This window comes from Pleurodeles waltl, chromosome 3_1, assembly GCF_031143425.1.
Source record: "Pleurodeles waltl isolate 20211129_DDA chromosome 3_1, aPleWal1.hap1.20221129, whole genome shotgun sequence".
Classification (NCBI taxonomy): domain Eukaryota; kingdom Metazoa; phylum Chordata; class Amphibia; order Caudata; family Salamandridae; genus Pleurodeles; species Pleurodeles waltl.
Window position 1 is genome coordinate 1,939,331,857 of NC_090440.1, and position 22,321 is coordinate 1,939,354,177.

Consider the following 22,321-nt stretch of genomic DNA (forward strand, 5'->3'; position numbering starts at 1 on the left):
TGTAGTGTCCTGCTGGACACGTTCTAGTGTTTTGCCAGCCACTCGGCTGAGGGCTGGCTTTACATTTACACCCCACACCCACCCAACACAGGCGTCACCGGTCAGGTGATCCTGCCAATAAAAAGGGCCGGGCGCACGTGCCCGTGGCCAGGTAGTAGTTAGTAGTACCACTGTGTCTGCGTCACGTTACTTACCAGCATGATGGCCTAGGGCCCCAACACTACAGGAGCCAGTGTTAAAGAGTTTATGGAATGCTAGGTGTTGTTTAAAACTAAAACCTAAGAAACTTTGTGTACCACGTGTCAAACTAAAATTCTAGTTCGTACCAATAAAGCATCTATGGTCCTGTTTTTTAAGAAACTAGCAACATTATTTTTTTAAACCTCTCTGTATAAAATTGAAAGCTTGAAGTGCGGCTTTGATTATGTCTTTCAAAGAGGAACAAATGGGAATTCCCAGACCGTTTATATATATTAATCATTCGTTTAAAGTATTTTGAACACTGCAATGCAGGGAATAACTGAACTACTCAGACCTTCACTCTTCACCAGATATATAATTCACAGGGCAACAACGCACCCTTCATCACAGAATGTATTGTATTCAGTTCCACAGAGGCCATCACCAAGCCCGGCAGAACCTATTCAGGGTCTTCAGTCTTGCAGAAGACCCAGTCACTAAATACAAGAAAGACCTCCCTAGATGTTATCACCCCACTACAACTCACATTACACATAGCGGGACCCATCCACTTCTGGCGTACCACTGTGGACCTTATCGCAACCCTGCCCACTTAGCAGTCATTATTGATGGGAATGCCTCCCAAACCACCCCACTCAATTAAACTCCTCACATGCCCCCGCAGCAAAGATCCACACTAAACTGAAACACTTCCTGCTCATCGAGACACCTAAACATATCCTGATCTCCTTTAAACTGAGAAAAAAACACCAACGCACTCGTCACAACCCTCGATAATATACCACAGCCCTAGACCCGATCCTCATGGACAAAAACTGAACAATAAACCCACCATACGGTGTTTCACCAAAATCCTCAATACTAACAAAAGATGCATCTTCAGACTCAAAAAACAATGAATAAATCACATTCATCTTACGACTCATGAGATGTAATGCAGTTTGACGTACATGCAAATGGAATATGACTAAAGTCAAGCCTGGCTCTTATTTTAATGGCTTTCTCAAGTACAATAAAATAATTGTATTTACATCTTGCCCTTCACCACTCTTTTGCTGCTTCTAATTGCTGTAACACTCTTCACTGTAGCTTGATTTAAACCACTCAGTTTTCTAACCGAGGAAGAATGGAAGGCAGAACTGACATGACAGTCACAGCACATAAAAGTGACAGACATTTAACTCCCTGAGCCATCTTGCCTTCAGTCACTAACAAAGGAAGAAGTTCTGTTCAATGCTCTCAAACACTGCAATAACCTCTTTCCTCCTCAGACAGAGACACAAATCACTATTTCATTAACAAATAAAAACAATAAGACAACATTGATATCAGGATCAATGCAAGAACAAGGAGATGCAAGCAGTTCAGTAAAACCAAGTCGTAGAAAACGACCACTCAGAAAGAGCCAAGTCGGGTGGAAGGGTTGAAGCATGCTTTGGTGACTTGGGTGCGGTAGGCCTGGGCGGGCCTTTCAGGGCACAGAAAAGCAGAGGCCTCAGTGACTGGGTAGAACACTTCTGGGACAGTTCAGATATAGGCAGCAGGGAGAAACAGATGCCGTGCAACTTCATGTGCTTCTATGGTTTAGTGTTTACCTCACCGTGTGGCGTCATGTGCGCTTTTGTGTTTGAAAATGTCCTGGTTTCCGTTTCCTTTGCAGTCCTACTGAAACTTACCTACCTTGGTTCCTTGTGGTTCAGCCCTTGCTGTTGCACTTCTCGCTCAGAGAGCTGTTCTGCGGCTCCTTGATAATGGTCAGTTGGGGAACGGGATGCCTGGTATGACCTCGTACGAGTCAAGAGTCCCTTCTGCGGAGTATTGGGTGACCATACTGACACATGCAAAGTTCCCAGTTCGTGGATGTTTATCATACTTTACATTCTGGTTTCATAAGATATTTGATTATCCATATACAAGCCTATGGAATGGAATCAACAAGTCATTGCTGTCCTGTTTGATGTGTCCATTACCATCACACCTTTGTTCTGAGGATGAACGATGAAAGCCTCTGTAAATGTCCGAAGACACCCGAAGGGAGTCGTATGTATGAGACTTTTAAAGCCAAACGGAGACAAGTGTGCCGACCTCTTTCTGTACCCCAATTTTCCCTAGGGGAAATTATGATCTGCCAGTTGCATATTTTCTGGTTTCTGTAGATTTCTCAGGGAGTAGGATTGGTGGACTCGCATCTGAACGCCCGCCTCACATCCTTACTATCGTGAGAATCCTGAGAATTGAAGTCTCTAACGTTCAGATTAAAACAATCACACATAGTGCAACATTCCTTAAAGCATTACTCCTAATCTTAGACCAGCTATCCACTACCTCAAAGCAACCACACTCAAATTAGCAGCCTCCTTTCTTCTATTATCAGAACCCTCTCTTCTGGGACCTCTCTGTAGTGATGTTGAATCTCAGAAGGCACCATGTACACAGGGCGATCCTGATGGTTTTTGTAGTTCATTTGTAAGTAGAGTTGCCACACAGCAGAACACCGTTGTTTTTCCACCACCCAGCCAGCACAACTGAAACCAGTTTTAAAACCAACATTCAAGAGCTGACATAAGGACATTCCAGCAGTGCCTGGGCCAATCACCTACCATAGAATACAACTCTCTCCCGCATCCTTGTCAAAGACACCTCTTTTTCCTAACTTTCCCTTTCCCTTTCTCTCTATAAAAAGAGTCAAAACCTGACCCCTCAAGGAACATTGCTTTGACACTTATGAGTTCTTTAACAACTCCCTCATCAACAGCCTCCCATTTCTAAAGAAAATGCATAAACAAGCCCTAGTATCTATCAGCAACAGCACATCTACTTCCACCGAGTGCTTCAGGCCTACCATTGTGGTTGTTCCTCTCTACAATTGTGAAACAGCAACCACAGGTAGTTGATGCTTTACTGACAATGAAAATCCCTGCTTCCTGCTCCTCAAATATTCGTCAGTGGCCTTTCATGCTCTTGAACCTCCGACTACAATTGCAACCTTCTCATCCCATATGGGTATCACTCATCCACATCACCCTGAATGGCTCCACCCCCTCCTTCACACCTCTTCCTCCTCTCCTTGTCACCAGTGTCCTCCAGGACTACACACTTTTGTCCCTGATGTTCAACATATATGTATCTCCACCCACAAAATAATCTACACCACAGACAAACCCGCACAAATAGGCTTCCATGATGCCTGCACACCTCGAAAGACTTGAGATCCACAAGGCATTAACATTGAAATAAGCCTAATCTTCACAAGCTTGACATGTACTATTAATTTTGGAGAGGTTTTATGCAATTATTTTTTGCTTTTTTTCTCTTCTATGATACCACCAGCCTTTGCCTGTTTTTCATCAATTGCCTTGGTGCTTTGTCTCGTGTCTTCCATTATCTTCTCAGACACTCTGAAGGACAGCAGTGTGGCACCAGGTAAGTTCGCCCTTGTCATCCGGCCTCCAACAAGAAGCAGAATGTCGAGATGTGCAACAATCTATCAACAGGCTCTTCCACATTTTGCTAGTGGCCCAGGCGAGATCAGCTAAGGAGTCCATACTCCAACTAAGATGAACGTCGGCCTGAAATGCGTCAAGGAAATATTTCATGACACAAAGGTCTGGATGGGTTGCATAGCTCCACACTCGAAGAGCAGCATGTTAGGACATCTAGTAGTAGGTACGTGGATGAATGGGATACAATAATGATTTCTTCCACACAAGGGTTATACCTGTTCTTTTAGATCTGTTGTATGTCCCCGAAAAAGAGAGGAGTCGAGAAACAGAACAGAAAAGAAAGGCCAGATGGTCAATGCACGTTTCATCAGTTGGTAGCTCATGAGCTGAAGAAACTCTTCTCAAGAAAAGCTGAGGGATCCTTTCGGCCACGGTTGGGGTCAGAAAGGTACTCATTAAGGAATTACAAGACTTAGAAACAAAGCTTCGTAACGCAGAAAATGCAAATGATAATAGCGAATCTGCACTAACAACACTGCACTTGCTTAGGACCTCTCATAAGGAGTTAGATAATAGATTGAGCAAACACGATTCCAGACACTATATGACCAGACAACACGCTGAAGGCGACAGATCTGGCAGACTATGCTTGGCTGACTCGACAATCACCACAATCAACACCCATTGGTGCAATACGCTTAAACTCTGATACGATCGTTAATACCCAGGCAGGCATAAATGACGCCTTCTCCACATATTATCGGACCCTCTATACGTCCCCTCCACAACCTCCAGAACAACATATTATCAACACTCTAAGCCTGGTCCCCAAGTGTCAACTTATCCTTGATAATATTGCTGCACTCGACGGTCCCATCACTATTGAAGAGTTGCGTCTTGCATTATCACAAATGGCACGTAATAAAACACCCGGCTCTGACGGCCTGCCGATAGAATATTACAACTCTCACGCTGCCCATTTATTACACCCACTCACAGAAGTATTCAACGAAGCACACAATAAACTACAATTGCCGGACTCAATGCGCGAAGCACTGATAGTCGTCCTCCCAAAAATGGGCCGTGACCCTTTAGATGTCAAATCATATAGACCGCTCTCCTTGCTGAATACAGACTGTAAATTACTAGGGAAAATACTTGCAAACCGTCTTCTCCCCTATCTACCGGCTTTAATACACCATGATCAATCAGGCTTCCTTCCTAGCAGAAGTACTTTCCTGAACATTAGGAGACCCTATCTCTAGACATAGAAAAGGCATTCGACACACTCAGCTGGAACTATCTTCTACACACACTCAAAGCATTCGGCTTTGGTGCCGGCTTCACTAACTGGATTAAAACGCTTTATTCTAGGCCCACTGCTCGGGTTAAAAATGGACGCATTATCTCTGAAGCATTTCCTATAGGCAGAGGCACCAGACAAGGCTGCCCACTATCTCCATTGCTGTTCGCTATTGCTATGGAGCCACTAGCGATTAAACTTAGGAGTTACGCACACATATGGGGTATCCCGGAAGCTAACACCCACCACATTATATCTATGTATGCGGATGACGCCTTAATATATCTGCGCGACCACTCGGCTTATCTGGCTGAGGTCTTGCAGTTATTGGACTCCTTCGCTGTCGCCTCTGGTTTACACGTCAATTGGTCCAAATCAAGTGTATTCCCGATTTCTCCGTCCCCGGTAGCACACCATATGTTATTGCCGCAATACAAACTACCCTGGTCACACATACCTTTTAAATACCTGGGGGTGCAGATTTATCACTCCATCACGGATCTAAAAGAAGGAAACATAGACAGGGTCCTTGGGTCCGTTCGTGGCTTGATACCCTTCTGGAGTTCACTTCCCCTATCTCCAATGGGCCGAGTGGCAATAGCCAAAATGCTCATCCTTCCAAGGTTTCTATATTATTTTACAGCACTTCCGTTGTGCTTACCACGTTCCTTTTTTCATAAGCTGCAATCAGTACTAATGGATTTACTCTGGGGTAAAGACAGACGCAGAGTAGCGCTGTCAATTACACAACATCCGTTGGAGATGGGCGGATTAGGAATGCCTAACTTCGAAAGATATTATGCAGCAGCCCAATTATCATGGCTGTCTAAATGGTTATGCTACACTCCGTCAGCTGAAAGTAGGATGTTACAGTCACATATAGCACCACAGAAGTTGTTACTCTCGATACTAACCAGTACCCCCCACACACCTCCTAGACTAATATTACTAGAGGTAGCCCGTTTTTGCTGGCGTAGATATGTCCAAACAAAGTCTACATCTTCCCTCTACTCGCCTCTGTTTCCACTACTCCAATTACCGGGCATTCAAGCCCTGTCAATGCACCATGATACACGTGAAATGAACACGCTCCTACTGGGCGACTTATATTCTAGCTCCGTGTTGCGCACCTTTACCGAACTGGCGGCAGCAGGCATTATACAGAAAGGGGCCTTCCTAACATTTAATGCCATAAAGCTGCTGCTCAGTGATATTTGGGGCGCAGGAGACTCGGAACCTCCGAGTCCTCGCTGCTCACCACTATATTAACCATTGGCAGCTCAAAGAGCATTATTACCATATTATATAAAGCATTGCTCGGAGCAATATGCACAACACTGCCACACGCAAAGGCTCGATGGGATGCTGTCCTTCCTACCCCATTACCACAGAAGACTTGGATTACTGCCCTTGCAACAATCAAATCAATATCTCGCAATCCTCGTCTGCGGTACACTCAATTTAATTACCTCCACCAATCATATCTATCACCAGCCCGCATTCAAAAAATCTACCCCAATACAACACCAAGCTGCCCTAGATGCGCTACACCAGCAGCTGACTTCTACCATATGGTTTGGAGTTGCCATCCAATAAACTCGGCCTGGCAACGAGTGACGGAGGTCACAGCAGAGATCTCCTCTCACACCCTAGTGCCCACTCCTGACTCCTGCCTACTTGGTATAAGACGTCGCACTAAAGCAGACAAACATACGCAAAGATTCATTGACCTGGCATTCGTAGTGTATAAACGCTTGATAGCAATACATTGGAAAGCTCCACACGCTCCCTCTCACGCGACATGGCTACGTGACTTACATAGCCGATCTCAAGCTGAAGCCCAGACACTTCACCTGCTACAACATAGAGGCCTTATCCTAGATGGCCCAGAGGTCTGGGATACATTTGTGGTGGCAATGGAGGCCAGAGACGACATGTATCCCCCATGAACGGGTCTCAACTCACGAACATTACAGCTTGTGCTGATACTGCTAATACCTTAGCCGCACGGCACTCACTCTGACTGTCTTTACATACACTCACTGCTAATATCCCTCTTCCTCCTCAAAAGACATTTCTCAACTGCGCCCAACTACTCCCCACACGTTCATACAAGCATGAAACATACAACCACAACAGGTAAAATGCTCCTGCCCCTGAAACTGTCAACTCCACAGACACCCTCTACAGCCTGGAAGTGTTTTCTATATTAATCACGGATATCGTCAATGGTTGGCCAATCTTATTAAGCTGTAATTGTTTATCACAATAGCTTGCATGCTAAATGTTGCCGTACTCTCCTTCGATTATGCCCTTAACTCCTACACATTATTAGGTTTAGTTGTAAAAGTTTCCCCTCCCAGCTACCCTTGTTTTCCCCTTCAATTTCCCTTTTTCCTCCTTTCTTCTTACACCTTTTGGTGTGGCAATGCTGTGTAAAATTATACAAGTATGCAAATATATCGCAAAAGAATGTACAGCTGGTAATGTTGTGTGGAATTTGTGTTTAATAAACAGATAAAAAAAAAAAAAAAAAAAAAGAAAAGCTGAGGGATGGGGAAGGGTTTTAAACAATATATTCTTGCTTCCTGTGAAAGAAGTCCTGCCCCGCACAAAACATCCAAACTGTGGATTGTGCAGAGGAAACTATAGGCGGTGGGGGAGGGGGAGGTTATTCCCCCTATATGACTTCCTGCACCTCCCAAGAATGAACAAAATCAAGGCTAGAACTAAAAGGTGTGAGTCTGACGGTTCAGATGTACATATTTATGTACAGGAAACGATTCTGATTTTAAGGAAAGGATATCATGGACAGCAGGAGATATCACGGTCTTACCGTCTAAAAGTGACAGAAGGAACGAAATGGCAAACCACTTGCAGCCTGCTATCGGGTCCTTGAACAGTATGAACCAAAACCATAATCCAAGACCACAGATATGTTTGAGATGTCACTAATGGCAAAACAGCACCCGTGCAGCAGGGCCTAGACACATTCAGCTTGTGAGTCCTAAGAGGAGATGCCGCTCACTGTTGCAGAAGAATGGCAGGGAACGTAGACAGGACACAGTAGAGGGTGCGAGGGTGGGGCACACAGAAGAAGAACTTACCCTTTTCTTGGGGGCTGCTGTAAAACACATCATGGGATGCTGAAAAATAATAATGGCGTGGAAATATTTAGCAAAGCGCAAGGCTTTGGCTCCTGCATCTTTACAGACAAAATGATCACTCACAGTACTAAAGATACTAACACACACACACACACACACACACACCATATGAACACATGAACCTGACAGCATACAAACACAATCATGATCAAGTTTCATATCCACCTCAGTCCAAGAGGGCATCATAGAGTACAGAGATGAAGTAAAGCATACATTTGATGTTACTCTTGTAGCTTCTATTGCTTTGTAGCTAGTTTTGCATGTACACCAATGCGACAAAACTAGGGCAACATTCATCAAAGTCAAACAAACTGGACCAAGTGAATCCTGGAGAGCTTTTCTGGACAGGTAAACACTCTAGGTACAGCTGAAGAGGGATTGGAAGAATCTTACTATGCGGGTCGCGATACTGGCATCACATACACACAATCACTGATACAGAATCCTGAAGTCACATCAAAGGTACATCACCCACCCAGAAGAACTTCCTAGTTCAGTGCTTGATTTGAGCAGGTGGTTTCCGGTGCAGGGCACCGGAACTTATTATTGGAGGCCGGCACTTATTTTTCTGCCTTAAGCATTTAGGCCCATATTTATACTTTTTGAGCGCCGCATTTGTGTAATTTTGTGACGTAAAAGTGGCGCAGACGTCCAAAATATAATTGTATTTTGTACGTTTGTGCTGCTTTTGCATCAAACAATGACTCAAATGCGGCGCAAAAAAAGTATAAATACGGACCTTACTGCGTGCAAAAGACACATATGGGAAGCAGATTTTTATTTACAAATTAAGCACTGTCCTAGTTACAGCAAGACATACATACAACCCACACAATCACAGGGAGAAACTGCATCCAAAAGTAAACCTGTACGCACAGAGAAACTGGCATATTCAAACATGGCGCAGCAGAAGATACAAATTCATGTACAAATATTGTGTGCACACATACACATTAAAAGCAGAATATAGCATACATTACATAGACACATCTTAACAAAGACATAAGACACCTATAAACATGAACAAATATTGTGGCATACTTAAGAAAAAAAATGTACAAACAGATCACGCATATACCCTTATAAAAATAAGAAATATTTAGCGTATAGACAAAGCACACAGACAAAATCTCTTTCTTGTTAACATGCGCCGATAGAGGCGCCTGCTCATAAATAAACATGGTACAGAAATATTTGCACGTATACACCACACACAGAATCACATTCATGGTGTTCGTATTCAAACATGCAGGAATAGAGATACAAACCATATGCAACCAGGTATCATACAACAGACCACTGATGTTAAATCACCACCAGGTAGATGATGCTGAAGCTATCAATTACTTGATCAACCTCGCTCGAAGCAAGTCACACAACACCATCTCTACATGGACCAGAATCTCCTAAACATACCATCACCGCAAGGGTCATTCTTTGGTCTGTGATGGAAAAGCTGGCATGACATGGGTGGCAACTGAGGCACCTACTCACTGCTAGTGGCAGACTGTGTGCTTTTCAGTGTCCTCAGAGATGAGGTCTGGGGACAGATGGCATATTGTGGGATGGGTATGGAATGTTATGTTAGTGCAGCAGCAGTTTAATAGAAACTTCCTAGTAGGGGTGTGAGAAATTCATGTAATTTGTTTTTGTGTAATTGAACTTTCTGTAAAATTACGTGTAATTATTCACAATGCCAATCTTGAATCTGGAGGTACATTTTAGTGTGTAATGCATCCTAGCATCTGAAAAGGACAAGACGACGCATTTCGCACTACAAAAAAAAAACACTAAAACACAGTAGCTGCGAGAAATTGTTACAACTCTGCCGTCCCATCTCTAGGGGGTGCTGTAAACGGACTATCTGTAGCCTGGGAATCATCATTAACACTCGCCCAGTCCTTTTTCTGACTCCTGTTTGCTTCCCTTTTTGATATGGCATGCTATAGAAGAACTACGTTTGCTCCCATGGACTTCAGGTCCCATAATGCACTGCCTGGTAGTTGGTAAGACCTGTAATCTTCTGTCCATTGCTTCCTGTGGGAAAAGTCCAGTTGTTCCTTTATACTGGATTCTCTTCTCCAAGACTTGTGAGGGACTGAAGCTGCACGCACCTGTGACTTCTATTGTGCAGCCCAGCCATGTGACTCCCCCCTGGGCTTGCTGCTGCTTGGAACTGATTATAAGCTGCCATTCCCTGAAGCTCCTTGTCGTGCATTGGAGTTCGATTCCTTTGGGTACCAGAACCCTTGTTGGATTGTGTTCCAGTCCTGTTCTGCTTCAGCCTGAACCTGCACTCTATTTCTCAGCCTTGTTTTTGTTTCAGCCAGAGCCTGCTCCCTGTTTTCCAGTCATGTTCCTGCCTTGTTTCAGCCGGAACCTGCTCTCTGTTTCCTAGTCCTGTTCCTGCTTGTTCCAGCTCCCAGTATTCCAGTCCTGTTCTTGCTTGTTCAAGTCAGAGCCTGCTCTCTGTTTCCCAGTCCTGTTCCTGCTTTTTCCAGTCAGAGCCTGCTCTCTCTTTCCCAGTTCTGTTCTTGCTTGTTCCAGTCAGAGCCTGCTCTCTGTTTCACAGTCCTGTTCTTGCTTGTTCCAGCCAGAGCCTGCTGTCTGTTACCTAGTCCTGTTCCTGCCTTTACTTCAGCCTGAGCTTGTTGCCTGTTACTGCCTTTTCCTCCTTCTGTTTCTGTTTCCTCTTGGGTTATTGTGTCTGGTAAGTGTACTACCAGTCCTCACCTGTGTATAAGTGTTTTACTTTGTACTGGGGTTGGCTCCTGGTTTCTAGGAGGCAATTCCAGCCCCCATCCTTTGTCTAGTGTTGTATGTAGCCTTTAGTGCCTAACAGTGACATTGTGCTATTGCTGTTTTCCAGGAATTGCCACTGTGTTTCCAGGTGGACCCACAAGGGCTAGTCTTGTGTATGCAAGTACAATCCTTGTTTGTGCCCGAAGGTTCCAGAGACAGAATCACTTCTGCTGCCTCCTCTCTATGGGGCTTGCGGGGTGACTATCTGTAAGAGTAACCTGCACAGAGGCCCTGACATTCCCTGTTGCTGTGGGAAGTTCTGGGCCCTACACTGTGTACCACCTTAGTGATAACCCCAGCGTGTTTGTCCATTACTGATCTGTTCCTTGTTTGTTCACACTAAGGTTGCTCTGCATTCACTTTCCTGTTTTCTCTGCCTTACCATAGCCGTCCTTTCCATGTATGTCTTTAGCTACCCTTCTGCTTTGGTACACTACCTCCTTGGGAGATACTGTGTGACCTCAAGGGGTTCCCCAACCAGGGTCCTGACTAGACCCGCCCGGAACCGTGACAGAAATAGCCACTCGTGTTCTGGCTGTTAAGGTTGTTCCTGCACTCCTGCAGTATAATTTAGCAGCAAAGAAGTTCAGGAAATTCACCTAACAAGCGTAACATGAAATTACCTGAATTACACCAGCATAATTTAAATTTCGCCCAGGCTTACTTACTACTGACAGAGTGCTGGGATGTCCCATTTAGATTTTAGTAATTCATAAATGATCATTACACTGTACAGGACAATACAGAACAGCTCATAATGTCATAGCCCAATGTAATGTTTATAGAGCACAACATAATTGAGCATAACATAACTGAATAACTGAACTAAACGCAGCATGTACAACACGGTCCAACTCAATACAACAAAATAACTCAACATTCCGTATACACTGCACAACACAAACAACATGACAACTGAATTTAACCCAACATAACATAAAATAACTCCGCAAAGCATAATATGCATAACTGCATAACTGAACTAAACTCAGCATAGCATATCTCAATGTAATGTGACTCAGCTCAGCATGACACACAAAATATGACTTAACGGAACATAATATAACTAAACATAACATATCTCAACGTAGCATGCAAAGCGTAATATTCACAACTGAACTTAATTCAACAGAACTACTTAAAGTCACACACAAGATAACTGAACATAACATGTCAGCAACAAGTACTAAATATAATACAATCAAAATAGTGTAACAAACATTCATAGAGTTATACAAACAACAAACAGAAAAGCTTACATATAAACAAACAACTACGGGCATTTTTGAAAGCACAAGCACTCAGCAGCAATCACCTTTACAGCCTGGCGGAGAGGTGCTCCACTGGGAGGGGTGGCCGGGCACACATTTAATGCCACTTTGCCCGCTGAGGGCAAAGCCTGCAAGACAGGAGAACTGCACTGACTCCCCGGGCTGGTACAATCGCTTCTCTGGGGTGATGATTCCATTCTGAGGCAGGCCTGGGTGGTGGCATGGCTCGTGCATCTCCGCTGCAAATGGGGGCAGAAGGAAAAAGCCAAAAATGATGGCATCATTATCAAAATTCTACTCCGTGTTACACTATTGCACTGCACTGTGGACGATACACATGGCAATATCACAGACTTGTATCCCCATTTCAATCCAATTCCAAGAGCTATCAATAAATTGCCAATACCTTGGACACTAGGTACCCAGTACAAGAGCCCTGAATACCCTCATCACCCTCTAAGACAGTGGTTTTCAAACTTTTTAATGTCGTGCCTCCCAGTTGAAAAATAAAAATCATCACCCCCTCAGAATTTTTCACAATTATTTTATTAAGATGACAATGTTTAAATATGTCTAGACATATTTAAACATTGCAGTTAAGTACTGTTACCTTTTTAAAGATGACATCACATGTTTCTGCTTAAAGCAAAGCACTGTTATCTGTATTATGCTTCTTTTGGCCAGAGTCTGGCCCCCACCCCTGAGATAACTTGAGGTCCCCCCTCTAGGGGGATGCCCCCCAGTTTAAAGACCCCTGCTCTAAGGTATATGGGGTATCTACATAGATGCTGAATACCACTACCAAGACCCAACACACAGGGCACACCTTCTGCAAGGACCATCAAGGAACCTACCACCACTGACACAATGGATCTTTTATAAGGACGCCTTATAAAAGATCCATCAAGCCAAGAACCACCACCTGACACACCAGGAACACATTCTACAAACACATCAAGGGACCTAGCACCATCCAACACCAAACACACCTTCTACAAAGATCACTGATACACAATTGAAAACACCAAGGACACAGTAAACAATTGCTGTTGATGCATGCATCACCACTCAACATACCAGAGGCACCTTCTAAAAAGGCCATCAATGCATTTATTACCTTCCGAGACCTGGGTGACACCTTCTACGCGGATCTTTCATGCGCATACCACACAAGGCACATCCTTCCTACAGCACCTGACCACATCTACCACAATCCGACACACCAGTGACACCTCCTGCGATGGACATCAATGCGCATATTATATTCTGAAGCTTGGAGACACTTATAAGGGAGGTAGGGAACATATCACCTTCTGAGAAATCAGGAATCATCTATGTAACACCACAACCACCACCAGACACACCAAGGACATGCTCCACAAGGGCCATCAATGCACCAATCACAACCCGACATACTAAGGATACCATCTGGAAGGGCCAAGAGTGCACCTTTCACCCATTGAGGCCTGGGGACACCTACATAGGTTTTTCATGTGCACATCACCCCTAATTCAAAATATTGCATTTGTCACAATCTTTTTTCCTTTGCTCCACCTTTTGTTTTCAGTTTATTAATGTTCTTCTATTGTCAGGTATACACATCAGTAACTAGTATTTCCCATTCCACTCTTCTCTCTCACATTCTCCACTCTTCCTTCTCTAATTGATCTCCCTGATGCCTCTTCCATCATCTGTCTCTAACACTTCTCCCTGACTCTTGATTTGTGAGACTCTCTAGACATTATGGAGCTTGGTATGTGAGCATTTGAAGGTTAAATAGCAAAGTTCAAATGAAATTCCGTTTTTTAGGGGGCTGATTAAGTGATTAACTAACCTCGGACATACTGTTACATCCCTTTAACCTGAAATCATGGATGACTGTAGCACACTGTGCCAGCAGCAGTCTGTAAATAGGAAGGTTGGAATTGAGAGATGTGCTGAAGAATAGGCCATATGATTATTGGATGAAATATGTGAACCGAGTTACTCATTAAGCTGATGGCCATGCTACTTCCAGGCCATAAATGTTTGCATACTGTCAGCTTAAGATACTAGGCAGCATTAAACTTTTCCATCATAATGTGGCAAGGAACAAAGCATGTGGTGGATAAAACTGGTATCGGAGTAGAACCTTGATAGTCTCTGCAAGTAAGAGAAGTCCAGACTGAGAAAAAAGGACCAGTTTTCACAGGCTCAAAGCAATAAACAAAATATTTGTAAGCAGCTTCGGGATAGGGTGAATTTGAGACAGCTTACAATCGGCCGAGCTGATCTAGTAGGATTTAGTATTTTTCAGTGTCAAAGGCTGCAGAAAGTTCAAGGAGAATTAAAAAAAAACCTCCTTTTCTTTGCCAATCCATTGTATGGTCTTGTTTTAGAAAAGCTTCTGTCCTAAGCCTGGACAAATGCCTGATTGCCTGTGTGAAAGGCTATTGTGCTGGCCTAGGAAAGTTTGTAGGTGGCCCTCTTGAGTTTTTCCATTTCCTTGGCCAAGATTAGTAGTGTGTGTGGTGGTGTTTACCTATGTGGTGCTATTTATATTGTACAGACCATGCTTAGTCGCAATGGTGCGCAAAACAATGGGTGAAAGATTGTCTGCAAGTGGCAGGCAAGTTTAGTTTCCCATGTGTGAAGCAGTGCTTCTGGTCTATGATTTCCAAAACTTGATAGTGGAGGGATACAGGGAAGAATGCCATCCTTGTAGTTCAGTGCTGAATACAAGTTCATCCTTTCATCAACAAATCTAAGTGGGGGAAAGATGTATCATCCTTAAGTAATCAATCTAGGTAGTTGTAGGTTTGTTTGAGTTTCCTCGACAACAATGGCCTTTAATGCAACTTCTACTAATATTTATTACATCTGCACCAATGGCCATTTGAAGCGTTGACATCAACATGTAGCAACGAATAACCAAAATATTGTCCAATTACTTACCGGTAATCCTTACTCTTAGTCATACTCGTCCTCATCACAGTCATTACACCTTGATGTGACCCACCTCTGAACAGAAAAAACACAGGAAAATTCTTGGTAAGCACTACCCACCAACCTGAATGCTATATAATGGTAGCCTTACCAGAATCTTCCTGAAATATATAAGACTAACCAAAGACATGGACTTTGCAATGACTGTGACAAACACAGGTATGACTAAGAATAATGAAGATTACTGGTAAGTAATTGGGGCATTACCTGTAGCCTTGTCCCAGCCATTATACCTTGAGGTATACTCAATCACATGCCTTTGATCCAAAAACAACACAGTATCACTAGTATGCATATGCCATGATCTTTAATGCACACCAACATGAAAAACTGGAAATAAATTATTTTTAAAAACTGACTTGATTATCAGTGCACCAAAATTGAAACCAGTCAAGCACATTGCTAGATCTGTAATGTCTGACAAAAGTCGAACCTGAGGAACATGTAGGGACCCTAAAAATCTCTTTAAAAAGCCCCCTTGAACTCAGCCCAAGAGTTAGCCATGCCTCTAGTGGATTTTCCATGAACTTATCCACCCTCAGAAGACCCTTAATCATACTACAAAATAGTGGCCTTCGGCCATCTTCTCAGAGTTGTCTTTGTCACTTTCCTTACTCGTCCTGCTTAAATGAAAGTCACAAACCGGTGGTCTGACTTCCAGAAAGGTTACAACCTGTTGACCTGTTGAGATAAATAGAAAGAGCTCTCTTAATATCCCGGGTGTGCAGAAAATTCTTTCTGAGTAGAAGGAGAAGGAAAACATGAAGGACGAATTGCCTCCTTTGACCTGTGAAAGGCAGAATTAACCATGGATGGAAAATAAGGGCATGGTATCAAAATCACCCCATCTCCATAAAACCTTAAGAAGGGGGAATGACAAAGAAGAGTCAACAGTTCTCTGATTTTACGAGCAGAGGTGATAGCAACCAAAATAATCACTGTGTAAGAGTGAAATTTCAGGTTTACCTCTTCCAAAGGCTCAAAAGGAGGACGCTGGAGATCCCAAGAAGGAGATTAAGATTTTAGGGAAAGCCTCAATATAGAAAAACTTTTAAAAGCCCTGCTGGTTAGAATATCGATCACCCTCTAACTTTTGGAAAACTCTCGAAAGGTCCTAATAGTAAACCACTGTGATTTAATAGTGGGAAGAGAAAGATTTAAGTGAAACCTGTCCACAAAGAATTGTAATGATGTGGGAAAGGGACAGGACAGAGCTAAGACATCATGCAATGAACACTACTTGTTAACATTTTCCTAAAGCATAGCAAAGGATATTAAAGTAGAAGATCTCTTTGACTGCTGGACTGTCTCAAGCAGAATAAAAGGAAGATCCTTACTTATTAAGGTCATCCTTTCAAACTCCAAACCGACAGAAACAGATCTCGAGGAGGAATGCTGGCTTAAAAGGGGAAGGTTCCAGAAGAAGCAGTCAAGGAGGACACATTGCTAGAGTCTTTAGCCAGTATGGAACTATCAGGATCACACCCACCTTCTCTTGACGGATCTCTGACAAAGTTCTCAGTACTAGAGGAAAAGGTGAGAAAGCATACAAAAGTCTTTGGAGCTGGTTCAGCAGCCCAGCATCCAATCCCCAGGCTTTGTTCTTTAGAAACCTAGAGCAGTAGCGTGTAATGACTGCTTTGGCCTTGGATGCAAAGAGATCTAAGAATAGAACCCCAAAAACTCTTACAATTCTGTTTGAAGTTCCTCTGGGATATGGTGAGGTTCATTAAAGAAGGTCCACCTGGAAACTCTCCTTCCCCCTGATGTGGACCACTGATACCATTAGCAGGATAACCTCTGCTCAAATACCCATATATGTGGCTACTTGAGTCAAGGACTTGGTGCATCCCTGGTGGTTTATGTATGCTATGGAGACCGTGTTGTCTGATCTTACTAACACATTAGTCTGAAAAATGAGGCCCTTAAATCTCAGCGCCACCTCAGCTGATCTGATTGGTCCAGAATAGTTGCTCCCAAGCCCATTGCACTGACATTGGTGGTGAGCACTAATGGATGCTGAGGATACACCCCTAAGCTTTTCAAAGATTTGTTGTGTTTAACCACCACATCAAATATAGTTTGACCAAAGGGAACAAGGGTACAGGAAGGTCCTATGAGTAGACCTTTGGAGAGTAAAAAGTGTGCAGATGCTAAAGGAGGGGTGTAGATGAAGTTGATCCCAAGGACCAGTGAAGACATAAGCTGCCATGTGCCCCTGGATCTCCATGCACAGCCTGGCTGGAACCTCTGTGCATGAGAGAAGAATCAAGTTCTGCAGATGCCTGATGCTGTCCACTGGAAAGAGGATACTGTCTAAGTCTGTTGTGAAGATGGCTTTGATGAACGTAATCTCCTTTATCTGAGTAAACTGAAACTTTGAAATGTTGAGAAGACCCAGCCTGGTGGCCACTGCCATTGTGGTCCTCATTACCCTGAGCATCTCTGAGATGAGAGGAGCATGAAGCAACCAGTCATTGAGGTATTGGAAGAATGGAATTCCCAGCAAGTGAAGATGTGCAATTACTAGATCCAATATCTTTGTAAAGACTCTGGGAGTAGACTTGATCCCGAATGGGAGAACCATAAATTCCCAATTTTGACCCCACTCTGCGAACTTTACGAACTTCCAGTCTTTCCGTGCTATTTGAATAGGTAGATAAGCATCCATAAGGTCTAGTATTATCATGAAACTTTGAGATGAGATCAAAGGAGAGATTCTCTGGAAACTATCCATTTTGAATTTGATGTTTGGAATTAATTGGTTAAGATTCTTTAGCCCTATCACCAATCGGTAAACACTGGTTGCTTTCTTCACCAGGAAAACTAATGAGTAGACACGTAAACCCCTCTCGTCTGTTGAAACAGGACAGATTGGTCTCATCTTAAAAATGGCCTGTTTTTTTTTGGATTCCTGGGAATTGGTGTCTGGCCAGTCCCTGATGGAACAGGGGGAGATTGAAACTCAATGTGATAACCCGATTTGATTATGTTTAGAACCAATCTGTCAGATGTGATCTGCTACCATTCGGAGAAAGTTACTTACCTTCGGTAATGCTTTTTCTGGTAGATACAGTATCTACCTGTGGATTCCTCACCATTTGAATACTCCCAATGCACCTTTTCTTTCTAGCTCTCCATGTCGACGAGGATGTCATAATGGAACAGCTCCGCACGTGACTCCGTCTGACGTCATCTGAGCCATAAGAAGTCCTCGCTGGTGTGCTGATGTCAGTTTCACCCAATTTATATATATACCTCTATATATAAATATACATTCTGTACATACAATTTGCCAAAAATACATATTTAGAAATAATATCTTTCTTGGCATAACCAGACAGGCAACGGGGAGGCAGATGGGACTGTGAGGAATCCACAGGTAGATACTTTATCCACCAGAAAAAGCGTTACCGAAGATAAGTAACTTGTTCTTTTAATGGATACAGCTTCCTGTGGATTCAGTGCTTAATTTGTGCTTGTTGTTTCTGGTGCTGACCACCGCACTTATTTTGGAGGGCCAGTGCTTATTCTTCTGCCCCAAGCATTTGCTACAAGCAAAAGACACATATGGAAAAGACAGAGTAAGAGAAAAATGAAAAAGCGTAACAATAAGAGAAAGCAGAAAGCTGCAAAAGTGAGCAGAAGGGGCAGGGGGTGTCTTTAAATTGATTGAAGAGGCCCGATAGGGCTTCAGGATTACCTCAGTTCAGGACTGCCTCAGTATTCCGTATTCCCACATTTAATTGCAGCAGCCGCGTGTTTAAGAGGATGGCTTTGAGCACCGGCACGTTTTCATTTACAAATTAGGCACTGTGTGGATTCCTCACCTTTTGAATAGAATCCCAAAACAGACCCGCACTCAGAGGTGGGTTCCTGTCTGGCTATACCAAGAAATCCTGCAGCACTGAATGGGCAAAATGACTGTCCCTCCTCACTTCTGAGTCCAAGCAGTAATGCTTTCCAAAAGAGTGGAGGGAAGCCCAAGTTGCTGCTTAGCAAATATACACAATAGGTACACCTCTAGCCAATGCAGAAGTAGCAGACTTAGCTCTGGTAGAATGAGCTCTCATGCCCTCGGGAGGATCCTTCTATGCCATTGTAGAACATATTTTAATGCAAAGAATGACCCATGTTTATAGCGTTCTTTTGTGGACGGTTTTGCCATTCATCTTACCCACATAGCCAACTAAAAGCTGATCAATCGTCCTGAACTCTCTCGTCCTGTCCACACAGAAGCTCAGTGCTGTCTTTGGATCCAGACGGTGTAGACTTTCCTCCTCCTTAGAGGTATTGGGAGGAGAGTAAAAGGTCGGAAGGGTGATAGACTGCCCTAAATGAAGAGGCGTCACCACCTTCGGCAGGAAAGCCACCCTGGTTCTCAAAACCACCTTGTTAGCACAGTACGTGGTAAACAGGAGTTTTACACTTAGAGCTTGCAACTCACTAACATGCCTACCCGGCATGATCGCTATGAGTAAAGCAATTTTAAACATAAGGAGCCTCAACGAGCAACTATGCAATGGTTCAAATGGTGTACCCATCAGGCACGTTAAAACTAAATTCAAGTCCCACTGAGGCATTATAAATGGAGTGGGAGGAAACTTATTAGTAAAAAATTAAGATACCTTAGAACTATAGGGGACTTAAATAAAGAAGGTTGGTCAGGTAAACAAATAAATGCTGACAGTGCAGACATTTTGCCCTTCACTGTCGTAACTGTGCAACCTTGTTATGCCAAGGAGAAAGCAAACTGTAAAACATAGGACAAATGGGCCTTTAAAGGATCAACGTGCCTCTCCTCGCACCATTTAACAAACCTGGTCCATCTAGCAGCATAAGCAGTTTTTGCCTGGCCGATAATATAACATCCACCACTTCTGGGGGGAGAGAACAAGAATTCAGATTGCCCCGTTCAATCTCCAGGCATGTAGGTGCAGGTTCTGGAGGTGGGGGTGTAGAACCTGCCCCTGTGACTGCAAAACGAAGTCTGCCCTCTGAGGGAGACGAAGCAGAGGGCACAGCGAGAGGTACCACACCCTTCTTGGCCAATCTGGAGCTATTAATATAATTTGGGCCCGGTCTTGGCAAATCTTCCTCAGAACCCGAGGGATGAGGGTTATGGAAGGAAACAGGTAAAGTAGCCGGTTGCCCCAGCTCAACTGAAAGGCGTCCCCCAATGCTCCCTGCATCAGATACTGGATCCTGCAGAATGATGGGCAGTGTGCATTCTCATGAGTGGCAAACAGGTCTATCGAAGGCGTCCCCACATCTGGAAGACGTGAAGAACCACCTCCGGATAGAGTCGCCACTTGTAATCGGTTGAAAAGTGTCAGCTGAGACTGTCCGCATGTAAGTTGAGAACTCCGGGCAAATGGTTTGCTCCTATGCAAATTCGATGGTCCAGAGCCCAGGACCTGAGTGATAGAGCCTCTCTGCAGAGAAGATGCAACCCTACACCTCCCTGTTTGTTGACGTATCACGTCGCAGTAGTGTTGTCTGTCAAGACTTGAACCGACTGACCACAAACGGAATGAAGGAAGGCCTTGAGAGTCAGACGGATTGCCCATAACTCTAACAGATTGATGTGAAACACCATCACTCCACTGGAGACCAAAGACCTTTCATCTCCGGATGCCCCAGATGCGCTCCCCACCTTAGATTGGAAGCATCCGTTATGACTGTGGTGACCAGAGATGGAAGACAAAACGCCTCCCTCGTTCACCACACTTCACCATCGAAGATCCGCTGCACTGTCTCTGGAGATTGATATAGACTCCTTGAGATCTCCGTTGTGTTGAAACCACTGCTTGTGGAGGCAGCACTGGAGAGCCCTCATGTGCCAACGTGTGCGAGTGACCAAAGGAATACAGGAAGCGTACAGACTGAGCAGGCGTAGGACCTTTCGGACTGGAACAACCGCCCCATTCTGAAACATTGAAATCATAGCCTGAATGTCCCAAATCCTCTGAGGAGGGGGAAGGGCATGATTTAATGTTGTGTCCAGTACTGCCCCTATGAACAGGAGGCACTGGGAGGGCTCCAGGTGAGATTTGGGCACTTTTAACAAAAAGCCCAGGTTGAACAACAACTGGGTTGTCACCTGCAAATGGTGCAGCACTAACTCTGGAGGCTTGGCTTTGAGCAGCCAGTCATTTAAGTAAGGAAATACCGATATATTCCCTTCCTTCTGAGATGCACTGCAACCACTGCCATCACCTTCATGAAGACTCGAGGGGTGGAATTAAGACCAAAAGGAAGGACCACAAACTGGTACTTCTACGACCCTTCGGTGAACCGGAGATACTTCCTGTGCGACTGCAGAATGGGGATGTGAAAATATCCATCCTGAAAGTCAATAGAATCTATCCAGTCTTCCTTGCCCAGCGCCAGGAGCACCTGAGCTAGGGGTCAATATTTTGAACTTCTCCTCAGAGAACTCAGAACTCGGGCACCAGAGGCAATTTCCATGTGGGTCAGTGACTAACATATGACCTCCACACTCCCTACAAGGCTTAAAGCCAGACTTTTTCAGCGGAGACATTGTAGCACAAAGAAAACTTGATGAAGCTCCCTCAATACAGTGTAACACCTGGAGAGGTACAGAAAACGTAACCGTCGAAGGCACGGAAAAAAGGGCACTGACATCCAATGTTCCCTCTAAGATGCGCGCTAGGGCGCCCGCTCAAGACATACTTATTCTCCGCGCATGGGCCTCCAGAAGCACGCATAACAAAAGGATCCTGCTGACCAGCAGAAGAGCTCTTTGTGCAAAGCTGACAGCAGGCATTACATATGAAGAAAATACCCAGACAGAATAAAAACGGAAGGATAACTTTTGTGTTTTTTTTTTTTTTACAAACGCTAGCCTCATATTGCTAGTATCTAGTTGCAGGATCGAATGATCTTTTACTGTGGACCCCTTTACATTGGGAATCTGTTGCTGCACAGGGTAAGTGCTATCCTGCTTAAACGTTATGGGTTTGAAAAATAATGCATACATTAAAGTCTGCTCATCCAGGTGGCATGTCTCTCATTGAAGGTGTTTAACATGTGAGCAAACTGTGCAGCCAAGAGATTTCTATTTTATTTGCAGTTGCCTTTGCTGGTATGTTCAGCTTATACTGAAATCGACATCTATGTGAAGTC

The 22,321-nt window shown here is 44.0% G+C and overlaps 1 protein-coding gene across 1 annotated transcript in view; it reads right to left on the reverse strand.

Annotated features, from left to right (window-relative positions):
• Window positions 1-22,321, reverse strand: part of SEZ6 (seizure related 6 homolog) — an 823,732-nt gene that overhangs the window by 23,840 nt on the left and 777,571 nt on the right. The window contains exons 13-14 of the mRNA XM_069226215.1: window positions 12,232-12,426; window positions 8,055-8,093 (exon numbers count right to left, since the gene is read on the reverse strand). Coding sequence (XP_069082316.1) covers window positions 8,055-8,093; window positions 12,232-12,426 — 234 coding nt within the window. The remainder of the gene's footprint in view (window positions 1-8,054; window positions 8,094-12,231; window positions 12,427-22,321) is intronic.